This window comes from Diadema antillarum, unplaced genomic scaffold, assembly GCF_040938485.1.
Source record: "Diadema antillarum isolate AM-2024a unplaced genomic scaffold, OU_Dant_1.0 scf00000201, whole genome shotgun sequence".
Taxonomy (NCBI): domain Eukaryota; kingdom Metazoa; phylum Echinodermata; class Echinoidea; order Diadematoida; family Diadematidae; genus Diadema; species Diadema antillarum.
In genome coordinates this window covers 36,088-54,975 of record NW_027271090.1, presented here as the reverse complement: position 1 = coordinate 54,975, position 18,888 = coordinate 36,088, and the positions used below count along the sequence as shown (strand labels likewise).

The window sequence follows — 18,888 nt, the reverse complement described above, 5'->3', positions numbered from 1 at the left end:
ATTTAATCAAAACATACATTGTTTTGCCGTCTTAACATAACCACGTTATTGCTATTGCTATGGCAAAACAACATACGTCTCGATCACTGGTGCATGTATAATGTCCTACAACGTCATACATGGTACACTGTATGCGCGTGCTTCTGCAGCCACGCGCAGCCTATTACTGCGTAAACATGTAGGCCTAGATGGCAAAACACTATACATTGTTTTGCCACGACTATGCCTGATGTGTGTTGAGCAGGGGCAAGTGTATCGCTACTTACGTTGTTTTGCCAACAAAGTTTGAACAATTCCCACAGGGAGGGAGCGTCATATCTCGGTAACAGAATGGGTTCCGATTTCAAGATTTGGTCAAGAGTTAGATTATGCTAAAATAAGCTGAAATATGTGACTGAGTCAATTTTCATGAATTTTCAACATACGTTGTTTTGCCATCTCAAGGCCGCCATGATGCATGTATTAAATGAGTTGCAGCATTATTTTTATGAGGGAACTAGCTGCATGTTGATGGAAAACTGTCCTCCAAGAATCCATAAAATCTATCCTATTTCCTTTTCTTTTTTCCATTTTGAATTACTCATTTAATTTGGATTTAATTTTTCAGCATTGCATAAGGTTTTCATCCTCATACAGTGTGCACAGTAACACTCCTAAAATTTTGAGGTTAGATTTCAAAGATTTACCATATGTAGTTAATTTCATATGTCTCAATGCATTATCACCATCCCTGCGATTCCTAGTTTGTTTGTTTGTTTGTTTGTTTGTTTGTTTGTTTGTTTGTTTGTTTGTTTGTTTGTTTGTTTGTTTGTTTGTTTGTTTGGTGGTTGGTTGGTTGGTGGGTTGGTTGGTTGGTTGGTCAATTGGTTTACACACCCATACAAAAAGACACAATCACATGACATCTTTATGACATTAAAACTAAGGGCCTCTCTTTTCCCAGGGGCATAAATCCCCATAATAAATGTGGGTGGCGTGCAAATATCACTTTCTTTGGAGTCCATTGAAGGAACAGAATTGGAGGTTATACAGAAAGGCAATGGTCTGAAAACACTATTAGAAAGGTGATTAAACTCAGGGGATCCAACCCTGGCATTTGCTGCAGGTTTACTAAAAAGAAAAGTCCCAATATATCTTCCTTTGTATAACAGCAAATTTGTATGGCACTCTCTTGAAAAAGAAGAAAAAAAAAAGGACAAAGAAACCTCAAGTTCAGGAGGGTTTATATCCCTGAAATCTGGCTTTAGTCAATGTTTTTGTTTTTATCCATACTGCTTTTTGGCTGAACTCTGTGGAACACATTAAGTGAGCGTAAGAAAAGTCAGTAAAATAAAATGGTAAAATACTCCAGCCATCATATATCATTCATCCTGAGGGATAGATCATGACCATTACGGCATCATTAACCTCTGCTGATGGGGCTCTTCCACAGGTACGAGTATCGCTGATGGTCTTGTGTCCGACATTTTACAGCCAAAGTACTGCATGGGGAAATCCTAATGGTCTGGCTTTAATGGTAACAGTGGGAGATCGGTCACTGAAGAGAAAGGGGGGTGAAAAGAGGATGTAAACACGGGATGAGAGAGCTCCTCAGGCAGAGGGCTTCTGGTGGTATCATCCACGCATCCCTACCAAAGTCTTGCTCGTCTACTCCGGCGAGTCGCTCATCTGTGTAAGGGAGGCGTGGCAGTTCCCGGAGCCTCTCCTCTTCTTCCGGGGGCGGCCGGTCCTTGATCTCTTCGTACTCGCTGGCCTCATCCGTCGTAGACTCCAGCCGTGCCACTTGGGGAGGGGGAGGGGGCGGCTGAGAAGATGGCGGAGGGGCTCTTCGCTGTGCCTTCGGTGAGAAGTCAAAGAAAACCTCATCATTGAGGTCGTCGGAAAGCTAGGGGTGAGAGAAGATAGAGGGGAAAGGGATGAGGGAGGGGAGGAGGAGAGGAAAGCAGAAAGGAGATGGGAGAGGAATGGGCAGGGGAGAAGAGAGGTAAGGTGGAGGTAAAGGAGGGGCATGGAAGGGAAGAGAAAGAGAAAGATGAGGTACCAGAAGAGGATGCCATGGAAGGCAGGGATGGGTGAACAGGGAAGGAAGATTAGGAGAGGAACAAAAAGGAGAAGGAGGGGAAGGAGGAGGCGGAGGAGGAGGAGGAGGAGGAGGAAGGATAGGAACATTACAGCAACAGGTGGATGAAATGAGGATTGGAAGAATAAAGTAAGAAATTCAACAAAAGTAGGATGGAATGGTTGAAACCAATGGTGACATAATAGGAACCAGAGGAAGAAAGGGTGGGGTCGTAGAGGGGCAAGGGATTGAGGGAAAGAGGCGTAGATGAATAAAGGGTGAGAGAGGTAGCATTGTAGAGGGGAAGAGAAAGAGATTGTCGGGGTGTAGGGGTAGAAGGGTTGAGGGGAAGAAAGGGGAAGAAGGATGGGGGTGTAAGGATGGAGGGGTAGAGAGGAATAATAGGGATAGAGTAATATAGGGGCAGAGGGGTAGATGGGTGACAGGGAAGAGGGATAGAGGGTGTAGCAGGTGTAGGGATAGAGGGTATAGCAGGTGTAGGGGTAGAGGGGTAGAGGGGTATAAAGATAGAGGAGTGGAAGAGTAGAGTGGTAGAAGACAGAGGGGTGGAGGAGTGGATGGCAAAGGGTTGAGGGAAAGAAGGGTGGGGGGCATATAAGGGGTATAGGGATACAGAGACATAGAGAGGAGTAGAGGGGTAGAAGAATAGGAATGTATATGGATAGAGGGGTGGAGAGGTGTTGGGATATAAGGGTGGGGCAGAGACGAAAAACAGTGGAAGGGTAGAAGGTAGGGGAGAGGGGAAAGGGGAGAGGGGAGAGGGAGAGGGGTAGAAGGTAGAGGGGAGGTGGACAGGGAGAGTAAGGAAGCAAAATGCAAAAACATAAAGTCATGCAAACCACTGCAAGCATCATTCAAAAATCATATGAACTGACAATAAAAGAAGAGGAACTATGGTATACCCACTGCAAAGGTAAAATCACATTTCAAGGGATATAACCAACTTCAGGATGATGAAACCCAACTTTACTAGCAGGTGATATTAACTCACTCAGCTATTCAGCATGTTCAAACAAACAGATTAAATATCAATGTCCAAAAAACAAAACAAAACAAAAAAACCCAACCCAATCCCTTTATAACATAATGCATATATAAAATGAGAAAATCATATTAACATGCACATATAAAAAGGTGTTTCATCACAATTAAACCTAGATATCCAAAAGTAATTCAAAACACATGCAGACATGGCAAGATCAAAATTATACTCATCAACAAAAATTAAATACATGTACAAAAGACAAAACATCACCAAATGCATGTATCATGGCCTATGAAAAATTACACAACTGAAATATATACATGTACATTTTCATAAGCTACATTTGTCTAAAGATGAGACACTACATCCATTTTGTATATCAAAACTTTTTGACAAAATATGTAACATTACAGAAGACTACTTGGATAAAAACAAACTTTCCAAACAGTATCTAAGAACCCCATTGTTATATCAATAGCCAAGAAAATGAATGTAGTGCCTCATAAACAATTCTGTCATTTTCAGAGTGAACATTGAAAAGAAAGAAAACACAAAATGTAAAAGCACAAATCAAGCAAAAACAAATTCCCATTCAGACATCATGCGATAAAAACCACAAACAATGCAGAAAAAAAAGTGTTGCTCCACAGTACATAAACACTGATCTTTTGACAAAACAATATTCATCGAACAATAATTGCCTTCTCCATTTTGAATTCTTAATTTCTCATTGTAGTATTCATACTATCATTGAGTCACTACTCCCTTTCAATTCAACTTAAAAAATTCAGACTAAAAAGGTCTAAAACATGTATTGGTTTAATCCTCATGTAACTATGCTCTTTGAAAACACTGAATTTTGAAATGAATTTAGGTATGATCATACTTTATCACATCGTTCTGCCAATCATGGTTATTGTTTTGACATCCTCAATCGTGTCTATATTACCATTTACAGATTTCCTATATAGCAGGATACTTTCAATTTTCCCCCTTTCAACTGTCATGAGAACTTACCACTCCCGGAGAAAAAAATTGCGTTGGATCAACTTCTTCGTCATCTTCGTAGTCGAAGATCATGCTCGCCGGAGCAAAGCTTCTGCTGTGAATGAGGGGTGGTCTCTGCTGAACCTTGGGTTGATGCTGCTGTGGAGGGATGGGCACCAAGAGGGAGACAGGGAGGAATGGAGGATGGAAAAAGATGAAAATACATACCAGTTTGTCATCTATCAGTGTCATCAGCAGCATCATCACTTAATCTTCCAATATCGCCATCACCAATCTATAGTTCGTGCTATCTTTACTGATACCAGTTTATGGTCAGCATTACAGCTCCCATCATCACAATCAACATTGTTACTAATTCATCCTTCTACATCATCTTCACCAACATCATCACTCTATTATCCTCCATCTCCTCCTCCTCATCATCATCATCATGATCATCATCATCATGATCATCATCATCATCATCATCATCGTCAACAACATCATCATCATGACGTCATCATCATCATCTTCTCCATCATCATCATCATCATCATCATCATCATCATCATCATCATCATCATCATCATCATCATCATCTGTCGATACCACCCTCACTTCATCATCAACACCTGTAATATAATCACCACCAGCAATGGCATGAACATCATCATCAACACCAACATCATCTTCATCATCACTACCACCATTTTCACCCTCACCACCAACATTACCACCATCATCATCGTTATTATACAGACATCAATGAAACCAACACTGTCATCCCCAGCAAGAGTAGCATTCAAACGAGAACATCTCTGACATCATCACCAACTGTTAGCTCACCCAAGTCATCCTCTCACCATCTAGATATGTCATAACTCCATATCAATCGAGGTGCCGCTGTAACAGTGACAGAACCGTGACTTTAAATTTCAGCTCCACAGAGAGGGCTGGAAGACAGGTCAAATCACCCTCCAGGACAAAATCTCACCCAGAGGAGAAAGGTGCAGACGATGCCTCCTTGGCCTCTCTGTCCCCTAGCCAGACTGTCCACATGCTACAAACACTGGTCAGCAAACTGACCAGACACATCTCTGCTTCTTTATCATTTTATCAAACAACGTCAAAAAGAAACCATGCAAACTTGCATGATTGCTTTCCTTTGTTGCGCAGGCCACCGAAGCCCTACAATGCCAAGCTAAAATTAGATGGCAACGTGGCCTTTGCCTAATTGCAGACTGAAAAATGGGTGCAGATTTTACCTTTAGCATCTAGGGTATTTCAATCACGACATGGCTCCTAATCAGTGTCAACTTATTTTGGGAGCTACTGTGGTGGTCTAGTTTATGTGTTCTACACTTCAGATGGCAAGGTCCAGGGTTCTAGCCTCTCCTCAGTACTTGTGTCCCACGACAAGACAATCCATCTTGTGATATATTTCTTTCTGCTCACAGTGTACGAGTACTGTTGCCTGCCAGAAGAATGTTACTACGGTTGTGGTTAGCATGTGTGCACCATGGAGTGTAGTCATGATATCATACTCCCAGGGATGTGCACCATTATTGGTGCTTGTCCCATCCTGGTAACCACAGTAACGAAACCCATGGGTCAATAACACTGATTATATCTTCTGCTTCATGCTTGCAGATGGCTTTGTAAAAAAAGATAAAAGAAGAAGAAATAAGGAAAATGAAAGCTCTTCCACACTTATACGCCACTTGCAAAAAACAACAACACAACAAACAAACAGAAACAAGCAAACAAACAACAACCCAACAACAACAAAATAAAAGAAAAAAGCAAATCCATGGCTGATTGAGCATAACAGTCAGAATTCCTTCCACCAAATTATAGCGAGATCAAAAAAATACTAGTGGGCACATTTGGTCTGGAAGGGATATGAAAGTGTCACAGGCATAGCTCAATACCCACACCTGCTGTAGCTTAAGCCCTACCAGCTGGTTCTTGCGAAGCGAACTTCTACCAATCTGGTGGGTTAAATTTCTCTGAAAGATCATATTTGAGTATGACGCCAAAAGGTAGGTCAACTCTCGGCTCTACTCATGGCTACATTGGGTCATTAGAAGCCATTCAGTAATCAGAGTACACCTCGACTGTTCTGAGCATTGCATTAGAAAGCTTCCAGTGATTCCTAACCCCTATACTCCCCCCCCCCCCCCCCCAACAATGCCAGACATTCAACCACTGATTGCTGACAGTCATATTGTGACCAGCTGGCCTCGTGTGTTTACCCGCACAAAAGCAATTTCCTCCACTAATGAGCTTGTTTTTAAAAGTTCAAAGGAGCACCAGTATAGTAGTAATACATAAATGCCTCTTTTAAGCAAAAAACAGAGACACATGTGTACAACTGGCTTCTAATAGCATTCTTCATACTAGCCAATTTGATTCTTTCTGTTCTTGGGACTCTCTTTCTTTCCCACACCCTAGCTCTTTCTCTTTCTCTCTCTCTCTCTCTCTATCTCTCTCTCAAAAAAAAGAGAAAAAAATGAATCTTTAGAATCATTAGGCTAGACTCTCAAGACTAATGACAATCATTATCTCAGTTATGATTCTTTTGGCCTCATTCAATAGTTGTTATGAAAGAGTTCAATTCTTGGCTTTAGAAATTCGACCAAGGACTAAGTTTCACCGATACCAACTAACTAGAAAAAAGATGAGTTGAGACATTACTATCCCCACATCCAACAAACAGTGATCATAAACAACCCAGTGACACAACATTTGCTCCTGCGACAATGGCTCTAGTCATATTTTCTCCAAGGACTTAGGGTTAGGGTAAGGATTGTGATCAGGCTTTAGGTTCGGTTTGATGTGTACTGTCTTGCTGTTTTGTATGAGTACTTTTTTCACATAATGACTAATGTTGGAAAGCATGGGAATAAGTTAACACAAGTATTCTTTTATTCCGCTTTTAACTCTCATATTCGATCCTTCAGTCACGTTGAATCCACGTGAAAGCAATAAGGCAGTAGAGATCGGCAGCCCTCAGACTTGAGGCAAGGCTAACCCTTGCTGACATCATTAGATGTAAAGTTAGCTTAGAAAATAAAATATAGTCAGTATGTCTCCGCCTCCAACCTGCCCTCACTCCTGGAATAATGAGCATGCCGTGACATTCCAGGGGCGCAACAACAGCACCCTGGCAACCTCTAGGGGTACAAAGATAACATCGATAACATCGTGGCAAACCTCAGCTCATCCCGTAAAGGTTCCTTGCAAAGATTCCATGCAAAACACTCTTTTTAGCCATGAAGAACTCCCTACCCCTCCCCCCCCCCCCCCCCCCCGAAAAAAAAAGACTTCCAGGTAAGTCGCACAGCCTTATGTAGTGGTCTATGATTATTAGGAACTCAGCCGGGTTAACAACCTCGGGTGCTCCGCTGGGATATTTTGGAAACCTGCTAAGTGGCTTAAAGTTAACATCTTCACTCTCTCTCTCGCGCTATCTATCTCGGAAGACAGGGCCAAAAGATGTGGGGCATCTCTGTCCCTGGGCTGAATTTCATCTCCACAGCAATCTCACGATCTTCCTTTTCCACCACATACAGCACTTTAGGGCTCCCTGTCGCCTTGTGTTTCTATTGCAAGAAGGGCAAAGCTGTCTCAACGCTGAAATTCTAGCTAGCCGGCAGGCACTCTAAGACGAGCCCGCATTCGACAGAAAATTTTTCTGTCGCTCTACCGCATCTGCGCCGAAGATCTCGCGTGGGCAAACACGCGGAGATGAAATGCGAGGTAGAGGTTCCTCCCCGGGGGACAATTCAGAATCGCTTTTGAGAAATGAAAGGTCTGTCTCGGGCTGACGTGGAGGTTTTGATCATTTTGCTAGTCCGGAAAAAAACTGAAGCATATAATGTACAATGTCATGTTTCCACATTCTCAATGTCGTGCATGGCATGGACAGACACATCAAATAAATCAAAATATGTATCTAGATGGGTAGACAGATAGACAGACAGGACAGACAAATATTTTGATCTTGAGATAAAAAGTGTAGATGGATAGACAAATAGACATATATACAGATGGACACAAAAGATAGACAGATAGTTAACTGTTGTCATGGACTGCATGTCAATGCAAGACTCAAGAGAGTCTCCAGTTCTGGAAAATGTTAACACATTCATGAATAAAGATAAGGAATCCAGGGACATGTTTTCCAGAGTAGCCTCAATTGGAAGCCCTTCAAAAAGTCTGATCTTTGTCTTTAAACATCTTTCTTTGAACGTTGTGGCTCTCATTTTTAGGAGCCCCTAACATCAATCTTATAAGCTATCTCTACCATATATAAAATGAACACAAGTGTTGGAATGCAGTTCTAACTATCAATTCAATAAATATGCTCTTTTTCTTTCTTTTCAATTTTTGTGGGAGCTTCTTTGTCAATTCAGGTAGCATACAAAGCGGTACATCTCAACAAAAACATATTTATCAGTTGGCATCAGAAACAGAAATAGAAATAGAAAATAGTGAAATAGTGAAATCACTTGTATTGTTATTTCAGTGCTGTCCAGAACCTATTTTTGCCCCCCCCCCCCCCCCCCCCCCCCCCCCCCCCGGCAATGAAGGTGTTACTGCCAATGAACTGAGCGTCAAATCAAAACTGTTTCCATTTCTACCCCATTTCATCAGCACTCTACATTCTGCCCGTTTCCCATCCACCCCTTTCCTGTAATTAGATTCATGAAGATGTCCTCAGCAGCTTGTTCACTAGCTCAAAGTTCATAATCAAATTCATTCAGACCCCCATCGATTCATAATCGAATTAAACAAGACATTTCCAGAGCTCGCTCATCACACAAACATGTCGATTCATCGGAGCGCCGAGAACTGCAGTCCCAATGAATATAAAAACAGAGCGATGATTGCATGATTGCTGTATAATTGACAAAATCTATAGGTGTCATGAAAATCTCGCCTCAAAGAGAGAACAGGCTCACGAGAAATGATTGGTTTTGCAATTGGAACAAAATTTGATTGAGAGTGTTAATTTTATCTTAATAAATTGATATATTGCATAGATATATCTTTGCTATAGAGGTCAAGTACACTGCAACTGAAGTAGCGTGAGCACTCAATATGAACAATATAATATCAGTCAAGCAATGAAATGAAATTTCCTTTGATTTGGACTATGTATTGGCAAAAATTACAACCATCATCAGGATGGTAAGAGATGTGCCTCAGATTTGCAAGTTACTCTTCTCTTTATTTTTTTTCACACAAACATTCCAGGCAAATGACAGTACAAGAACCTTGACCAATGCAAGACTTGGGTAAATACTACGATTTTGAATGGCTTCGTACCCAGAAAGGCCCAGACAGACACGTATTAAAGCTGAGAATGTGTGAAAGCCAATGACCCACCAGAGCCACGAACTGGCCATTTTCCCAACTGATCCACTGCCCTAACAGATGTGTGGCTTCATGCTAGCGTTCCGAGCTTGCATGGCTTCGCTCAAATCAATGTCTCCTGCTTAATTCACACTTCCAAAAATTGGATGCGACATCATCATCAAAGAAAGCTAGATCTTTTCAGGTCATTTATCATAATGTAACAAGGTAGGATTTGTCATCATTGAGCCAGTAGCCCCCTTTTCAGAAAACAACTGCTTCAAAATGATGATTCAGTCAGCACAATATGCAATTTGTGATCACATCTTCACACTCTAAAGGGAAAGTTCATTTTCAAGTATGTTACTTTGTATATCATACACAGAAATACCAAGGAAGTACATCAGTGAGCATTTAAAGAAAAAATCTGACAAATAAAAGAGTTACGAAATATATTCTGCTTAAGTCTAGAGAGTAACACAAAAGTGACAACTTTATATTATGTGATGTACAAATGTGTAGACCCTAGGTGTTTTCTTTAATCATGCATTCTTTACTTGATGGAAATAGATAAACAATTGAATTGAAGTGAATTGTGTGGAGCAGTTTTCCATTTTATTCATCCTTTTGTACAAAAAAAAAATTCCCCAATTTTCTTTTTGTCTTTAAGTTCAGAACTGTTCTTGGTATATGATAAGAGCAGTACATTTGTACATGTTCTCCTCCTGATCAGCAGATAAATTTTGTATGTGCCAAAATATTTGAGAAAAAAAAGAAGAAAATCAGTGAATTTCTGTGGACAAAACAAATGGGGACCAGCCTAATGCCACTGGGTTACCAATTAAGTACTCTCTAAAGTGTGTGTGTGTGTGTGTTTTTTTTTTTCTCCAAATTTTCAATCACAGATACTTATCTGATTTGACTGTTTTTATGCAGAACAACATAATATGAGGATGGAATTTCCTTTAATGTGAAATCACACTTCTCTATACACACAAAGATAAATCATTTCCATTCCAAGGGCCATCAGTCTTCTTTAGTTTCCTAGCAAAGAGTCACCATTCTCATTTTGAACGATTAAGGTACTAATATCAAGGACTACTTTCAGCACAAAAATAAATTCAATCTATACTCAATGTAACCCTCTCAGGACCACTGACTCAAAGTCCTATTGACCCTGCAAAGAAGCAAGCTCCAAATGGTCAGTGACAGAGTTAATCTGGCCTTTTAAAATAGCATCCACTCAGCTGGCGAAGGAAGAGGGGGGAAATTGTCTGTACAGTGATTTAGACCGGTCGAGTAAGGCTAGAAGTCTACCTTCCCCCAGTCTGGCTGGGCAGTTAGTGTTTCCAGGATAAATCTTGCCTTATTATGTGGGGCAGTTACTGTTAAATCTGCCTTCGGCGAACCGAAACCAGTGGGACTAGAGGCCCATGGCAGGGTGCTGTAATGTTCTAAATAAAGCTTTCCAGACAGAGCCAAAAGGGCATTAAACTCATTTCTTCAGGGAACTTGAAAAAAAAAATGCTATAATACTGTTCCTTCCTTCATTTGTTTGAATATGTTAAGCCTGCCTTGAAGCATATCGTATCCATTTCCATATCAAACTTGTAACTGGAAACAAAAGGCCATGGGCAGTTTCAGTTGTTTTGAGAGAAGTATTCACAGTCAATGTATAATATACTGTAAAACATGACATATTTGCGGCATGAATTTTTCGCGAATTGGAGCCGACGGCCTTTTTTGCAGCATGAAATTTTTGCGAACTGCCTGTGGCATTCAATGCATATAGTGTAGACAAGAACTTTCGCGTGCATTTTAATTTCGCGAATCTTGGCGCTCGGGAAATTCGCGAAATTAAAATGCACGCGAACATTCCTCGTTTTACAGTAGCTTATAGTAATACCACAAAAAACAAACTTTTATTATAACATTTAGGCCTACATTGTAAGTGCCCATTAAAACTTGCCAGAGACTTAGTTTCAATCACCTTTGCAAATAGAACCGGAACATCAGAATTTAACAATGCCACATGCAGTAGCTTGACGTGTGTGTACCCACGCACACATGGAAACGGATTGATATCTTCGAAAATGCCACTGATCGGCAGTTCTTGCACTAGCAACCTTCTTGCTCTCAGCATTAGATACACCAAGAGTACATACTTTAAGGGGAACAAAGTAATGTGCCCCTAATGGCTGCCAAATTGGGAGATGATAGGGAAGAGATAATTCCTACGGCTTTTCCCCCTACCAAGCCGAGCAGTGGAGCTGGGGGGGAAAGTGGCTGTCAAGATCGGAGAGATTGATACGCAGTGACTGATGGTCACGATACCACCGCGGCACGGATACCAGTGGCCATTAAAGGGCCAACGTGAAGTGCTACACGAAGAAAAGTCTTAACCCGTTGAGGACGGGATGATTTTGTTACAACACATATTTCCGATAGACACTTGCCCGAGTATGCTCGGGACTCGTCCTCAACGGGTTAAGGAGAGAGAGAGAGAGAGAGCCATTTCACAGACGCAAAGCATCATCCATGCCTACACGTAGCTCCTTGCATATTCCCTGTTATCCTAGTTTAATTTGCATAAAATAGCCAAAGGCAGGTCATCATACCTACACTCTACTGTACTAGCACAATCAGTTACTGTCAGAGGAATGTTGACCAGGGATTTTGGAAAATCTTAGTTTGATCTTAAACTAAAGATGAAAAAGATGAAAGGTCAAAAGTGCCTGATGTTGCAGTCTGCATATCTGAGGAACATCAAATCAGCCACAACAATGACATGCTCAACATGTCCGCAGAAAAATTGTGTTCCATACACGAGAAAAATCTTTAAAATGTTGCTTTCACCTCACTGCAATGCAGTGTTGCAACAGCACGAGTGTCTGTGGAACTTATCACAAAATGAGCAGCAAAATAAGTGTATCAGCATGATCCAGTAGGCCTACAGAATACATTCATGATTCAGTCATTGCACCTCCCCTCCATCCCACCCCACTCCCAAGGTATTTCTGTGCCAAGTTGCTGCTAACATCCCAGGATTGATTTGTATATTTAAAAAGGTCTTTGAAACGATTCATCAAACCGACTTGCAGCCTGCAGGAGCTCAAGAGCTCCCAAAGGTGGGATTATCGAAAAGCCCCTTCTGCAAAATGTCCAACCTTGTCTCTTGTCTTGGTACGTCAACGCGCATGGTACGTTCATCCCTCATCCCAAATGATTTAAGATGCTACAAATACACATGCATGCATAATTGGCTGTAAAGCTTAGCTGCTTTAATACCAAGGCTAATGTGGAATATCATGTAATAGTCAGAGACACAGATGTGAGGGGAAAGCCCCACTTTAATTCCACTCCATGTGGAAGGATAGAATCATATAACCAATGTCACATTAATCACACACCACATGTTCCTTGATATTAATGCTACCACACAGAAATCAAGTCGGAGGCAAATCCCTCTTTCATTAATGGCCGAATTTATCCCTTGAATGATCATATGGATAAAACTTTAGTGCTCCAAAGATACATACTTCTCCAAGGGAAATGACTTATCCAAAAATAATCTCATTTTCATCCACAGCCTACTCATTTTTCATCATTTTGTGTTGAGAAATGAGAACCTTGAAAGTGTGCTTTCATTTATTATATGTGTGTTACCTCTGTCCAAAAGAAGTTCTTACAAAAAAAAACTTCTAAAATGAATGTACACATTTGCATTATGAGATTTACTGAGAGAATTCAGGCAAGTATCATAGGAGTGATAGCATCTTGATTGCTTGAAAGTCTTCAGAAAATAGCATCCTGTCACAAATCTATACGTTGCATAAATAGTCAAGTGATGTGAAAAAGGATTTCAAATTTGTTTGAAAAAACAATCAAACACAAAAACAAAATGTTGAACAGAAATAACCTTGTCCTCATTTGTCAAATCCATGCTTCATAGATGTCGTTTTATCAATCTTTAAGCAGAGACATGGGAAAAAACTTCTTTTCCACAAGAATTACAGAACATAGTAAAATTTCAAGCTAGATGAGTACTCAAGTGTGTCACACAGGTGACATGGCAGTCACAACATACACTTGTTTCCAAGCTACTTACTCTTTGATGGTTCATACACTTTTCTGCTAAATTTGATGAATTTCTTCGAACTACTTTTTGACATACATGACAGCCTTGTTTCAAATATTCACTCTCATCCTTTCCATTTTCACTACAATCTCAAACCCTCTCAACCTCTCGTCCATTGGATGTCAACCACCATTCCTGAACATCATCACCACTTCTAATAGGTACCCCCCCCCCCCCCCCCACATATCCAGTGCACATAACGAGCCACACCTACCACCACATGAGCAATCATCTTTAGATGATGATTCACATCCACTGCCCGGACATCAACTTCTCATCGGGACCACACCCTCCGTAATCACCTTTCATCCCAAGTCCACTCAGCACCACCACTATCACCACCACTAGCTACCCCAGTCACGTCCATCTTAAAATGGTCATCAACATCACTTCTCCCACATCATTACCAGCATCATCATGATTTCATCATCACAGCTATCACAATCACCATGGTAACTGCTCAAGCCTGAATCCCCACCTCAACCAAAACTATACCTGTATAGTTTTGGTTGAGATGGGGATTCACGCTTTCACTTTTTGTGAGATAATTAGAAACCATTTATATGACAGACTAAAGAGCAAGTTTGTTATTTTGATAAAAATCGGTTTTGAAATGGCCGAGATATTCTAGTACAATGTAAAACAAAGTGGTCCTAAAAAAAGGTGGATCCCCTTTTTTATCATTAGCACTTTGCGTGGGTGCCTGAATGGTAGAGTAAGTAATCTCGGCATCTTCTATCCCATCATTCACAGCACGTGGATTTCAGGTATGACCCGTGCAAACAACAAAATACTGCGATCGCCATCTAAATGGCCGTAAAAAAAATAAATCCCTGTATTTGGATTGCGATCAAAATCCCACTATTTTGCCCATGTGCATCCGCTGGCCACCTACCTTGACTGAGTGCCGGATAAGCTCCCATCCCATCTTGGCCACGGACTGGCGCTTGCTTCGCTGTCGGATCAGCCGCTGCGAGCGCTGTTTCTGCAGGATGCTGCTGGTGGCCGTTCCCGTGCTGAGCTGGGAGGGCAGCTGGCCACGGGGGCCGTCGTACTCGTCCCTCAGCCGCCCACCCGGCCTTGCTAGAAAGACAAAAGCGTGCAACACGTTAACAACAGTTATGAATGGAGGATATAAAATTGACAACGAATATTCCAACAAAGGTAACGGGTGCCATTAAAAAAAATGGTCCCCTGCACCTCTCACCTTATAGGGATATAAAAGTTCCATGCATGGGTGACGTACGACAAAAAATTGATCTGCTGGAATATCAGGTTTCAAACAGGAATAAGGGCACCTGATGATGTAGTCTCATATATCAATATATGTGTGGTTATGGCCCTGTGTGGTGGTAAATTTACATTTCAGTGGAATAAGGAGCAAAAACAGGCGTGATACCTGCGAGTCTCTGTGATGTCTGTGTAAGAGATGTGTACTACATAATAACCGAAATCAATGACCTCAGCAAAAACAGTTTCAGAGCCATCTCAGTGGTGAACGCGCTTCAAATGGCGTCACTAGATGCTGCAGCGCTTATATCCGGAACCAGTGATGTCAACATTCTCAGTGGTTTCTATTTATAGGTGACATTGAATCCATACCATTAAACTTGGGATTCAGACTAACATGCTTCTAATAGACACTTCTTGCTGCACCGGAAGGAGTGGCGGAACCACGAGTTTAGCGCCTATGTGCCGACTATCAGTGCATCATCGACGTTGACTGCTCTTATTGCATTCACCTTCAACTGATGACGACATGTGCTATCCGCTAATGGGTCAATCCAGGCCGGCCCAAACGCAACCAAACATCCTTAAAGGACAAGTTCACCTTTATAGACATGTGGGTTGAGTGAATGCAGCAATATTAGTAGAACACATCAGTGAGAGTTTGAGCAAAATCGGACAATCCTTTAAAAAGTTATGAATTTTTGAAGTTTCTGCTCAGTCACGGCTGGATGAAAAGACTACTATAGCTTGTGATGTCACATGAGTACAACGATATAAAGAAAGAATAACGAAAATTCAACATATTTCCATTTTTCTTGCATAACAAAAGAACACTCGACTTCCCTCTTTCAGAAGGCAGGGGGAATAATATAACCCTTAACATACGTCAGTAGCAAGTCGAAGAAATGTGCACTTTATTCAAAAAGTAAAGTTTTATGAAATTCTCTTTTTATTTCCCTTATGTAGTTGTACGCATGTGACATCATACACTGTAGTAGTCTTCTCTTCCAGCAGTGACTGCGCAGATACTTAAAATATTCGTAACTTTTGAACGGATTGTCCAATTTTCCTCAAACTTTCACTGATGTGTTCTACTAATATTGCTGCATTCTCTCAATCCTTATGTATGTGAAGGTGGACTTGTCCTTTAAGTTTACCACAGTAATGTTAGAAGGGGGGAGAAAAAAAAAAGATGGAATATGGGAGGGAGGGGGGGGGGGGGAAGCTAGGGCTCTAGTCGTTGATAATTCCATTATGGTGTCGGGCGGGGCCGCCCCTTACTGACGCTGCCTAATTTGGGGTGGAATCATCCGCTTCCTCATCCACTCAATGTGTTGCCGATTGTTATTGATGATGCCGCGTTTGTCATCAACATCAAACCCAACATACCTTCATCCTGGAGCTTAGTGTGAGGAAGAGGGGAGGAAGGAAGGAAAACTAGACACATAGAAACTGCTACATCAATATTTCTAAGAAAAGAACAGATAACATTCATTGAACTAACTGAACAAATTTGAATGATACAAGTACGGTACTCTTCTTCCTAAATATACCAGTTGCATCAATAATCTGCTACCCACTGACCCTGTACCTGCTTTGAAATTCCATTTTTGTTTTTTGCTTGTTTTTTTTTATATATTTCAGAAGATATTTCTTTATTTTGTCTTTGCTTGTGTAGATCTTTTTTTTTTTACAGTGCTTTTCTCCAACACTTAAACTCTTTTAAATACCTCAGTACCACCTACACACTGAACTTGATGAAAAGCCACTGACAGCGTAAAAGCTCCCATCTGTCACCTCAGATTTTCTAGGTTTCGACAGCGACTCGAGTTTCATCAGGCCTGCTTTAATACAATGCATCTTTTTATCAATATCATTTCCCTATTCTTGTTGTTTTGTCTTGCAATGATTAAGAGTTTGTACATCATTTGTAGATGTTTTGTGAAAGATGATATTTCTGACAAATCAAGAAAAAGAGACTGAACATTGACAGGAGTATATATGTGCATCATCAGTTATGATAATCTTTGTCATTATTATCATCCTTGTCATTCTGCAGATAAAAATACAGAAGGCAGCTATGTTTGGTACAGTACAATTCTTACATCTAGGTATTCAAGGTCTACAGCTAGATCTTGTTTACCTTTGGGAGCAGTGATTTGAAAAATGTTCAAGATATCACTTTTGATGCATATGTGTAGGTCAGTTGTATCACAAAACATCCTACCATATAAAAAGTTTGCAATAAAGCCTGAAATATAAGGAGATATTGCTATTTTTCTCATTAAACCCTAACTGTAGACGGTTTAGTCTGGAAACATTCTTTATTATAACTATTGCTCACATTGTGTATATTTAACAATACTTAACATTGATTGTATTGTTTCAAATTTTTTACATTGGTTGCTTCTATCTCTAACTCACATTTTAGAACTATTTTGAAGCACTAGTGCTGGGTTTTTGTTTCATCTGCAAATGGTAAATTATGCCTTTAACCCGTTGAGGGTGTCCCGAGTATACTTGGGGAGGTGTCTATGGGAATTGCGTGTTGTAGCAAAATCAAACCATCCTCAACAGGTTAATCTAGTAGACTAGCAATAACAGAGCATAGAGATAAATGAAATGATAATGATTTTGATATCAAAAATAATTAGTATAAAGCTGTCATATTTCCAATAGTCTTTCTTGAAAGAAAGAGTCAAATAAGAAAAAGAAAGATTGCATAAAAAATATTTTAAGGAGATCCTCGTCTTGATGAGAACATCAAATGAAAGTAAGGTATATGTACACAGGAGGAGTATTTAAGACGCTGCATCACTCAAACAAATACTATATCAACTTCGTATGAAGCCATACCTTAAACAACACAGCTTCCACCAGTGAGAAGACCCTGTATAGGTCTACATAATACCACTCAGAGAGCCCATGATGACAATTATTCCATTTAAATCCAAACTAGTTGAGGAGCCTCCATCCACGATGCTCCTTGATAGATCCATTTCAAACGGACACTGAGAGAGAAGAGAGAACTCCCGTGGGTTTAACTCTCAGAGTACTTATGACTTGGCCTCCACTGAATGCTTTCAGTGACAAAAGCCCACACAAAAACTTCCAAGTTTCCAGCACGAATTGTGAAATCAGTCCTGCCGCTTCCTTCACAAATTATTGAGGATGAGACCTCAGGACAGCTTTGCAGTTGAATGAATGTTCTTGCTTTTCACTTGAAATAATCTCACTCCATGATTCCAGTTGGCATAGATGACTTATGTTCAATTCATAAACTTCCACACTCACACATACAAATACATTTTCATTTTTTTTTAAAAGCAAAAACTGTGCAAACAACTTGATCTGGCGTCAAGAGCACCTCTGCAGCAACTGAACAGAGACTTGGCTACCGCCGATCGCACCTGCCTCATCAGCGTGTCTGTCCCCATCGCAGAAGAAACATTCCACGAATCACTTATTGATCTCCCCCCCGAATAACCTCCTGATTTCGTCTTATCCAAATAGGCCGCTGGAAGAGGTATTCCCTGAGATCATCCTCGGCTCCCACACAAAAGTTGCTCTTCCATTGCTGCTTCTTTCTCCCATTAGCTCTTTACGGTTACCGCTTTTTACGTTCCCGCTTCTCATATCATTGCCTGTCTTGTCTGCTTTCATCCGCTGGTTGGCCGTCCAAACGCTCACTTCTTGGCCTACGCCGGGCATTCTTCATTGCTTTCTTTTTCCCCTCCTACAACACTTTGCCTTAGGGAGGGAGGGCAATGGAGATTGACCAAACACAGGGATTCATCCAGGCTCCCTGTAATAAAATTAGCCACAAGCGTAGGTGGTGCAAAATGATGAAAGCTCACCCCGGCCTACAAGGCAGCAAGGAGGGGAAAAAAAAACACCCCATGCAGCCGAACAAAGTTTCTCTCAAGGATGAGCAAAAAAAAAAAAAAAAGGTTAATCATTTTATGAAAGGCTCAGCTTTAGAGTGAAGAGCCCCTATTCTGGAGAATATATTAAGAGTAGCTGTAGAAGTCTGGCAAATGACTTTGAAGGAACGAAGAAAGAAAGAAAAAAGAGGAACGCTTTAGCCGCAGCAGAGTAGCGCCCACA

At 40.9% G+C, this 18,888-nt stretch overlaps 1 protein-coding gene across 1 annotated transcript in view; it reads right to left on the bottom strand.

Moving 5' to 3' along the window:
- Nucleotides 1-18,888, bottom strand: part of LOC139723884 (inactive rhomboid protein 1-like) — a 56,153-nt gene that overhangs the window by 13,386 nt on the left and 23,879 nt on the right. The window contains exons 3-5 of the mRNA XM_071635092.1: nt 14,447-14,634; nt 4,083-4,208; nt 1,633-1,885 (exon numbers count right to left, since the gene is read on the bottom strand). Coding sequence (XP_071491193.1) covers nt 1,633-1,885; nt 4,083-4,208; nt 14,447-14,634 — 567 coding nt within the window. The remainder of the gene's footprint in view (nt 1-1,632; nt 1,886-4,082; nt 4,209-14,446; nt 14,635-18,888) is intronic.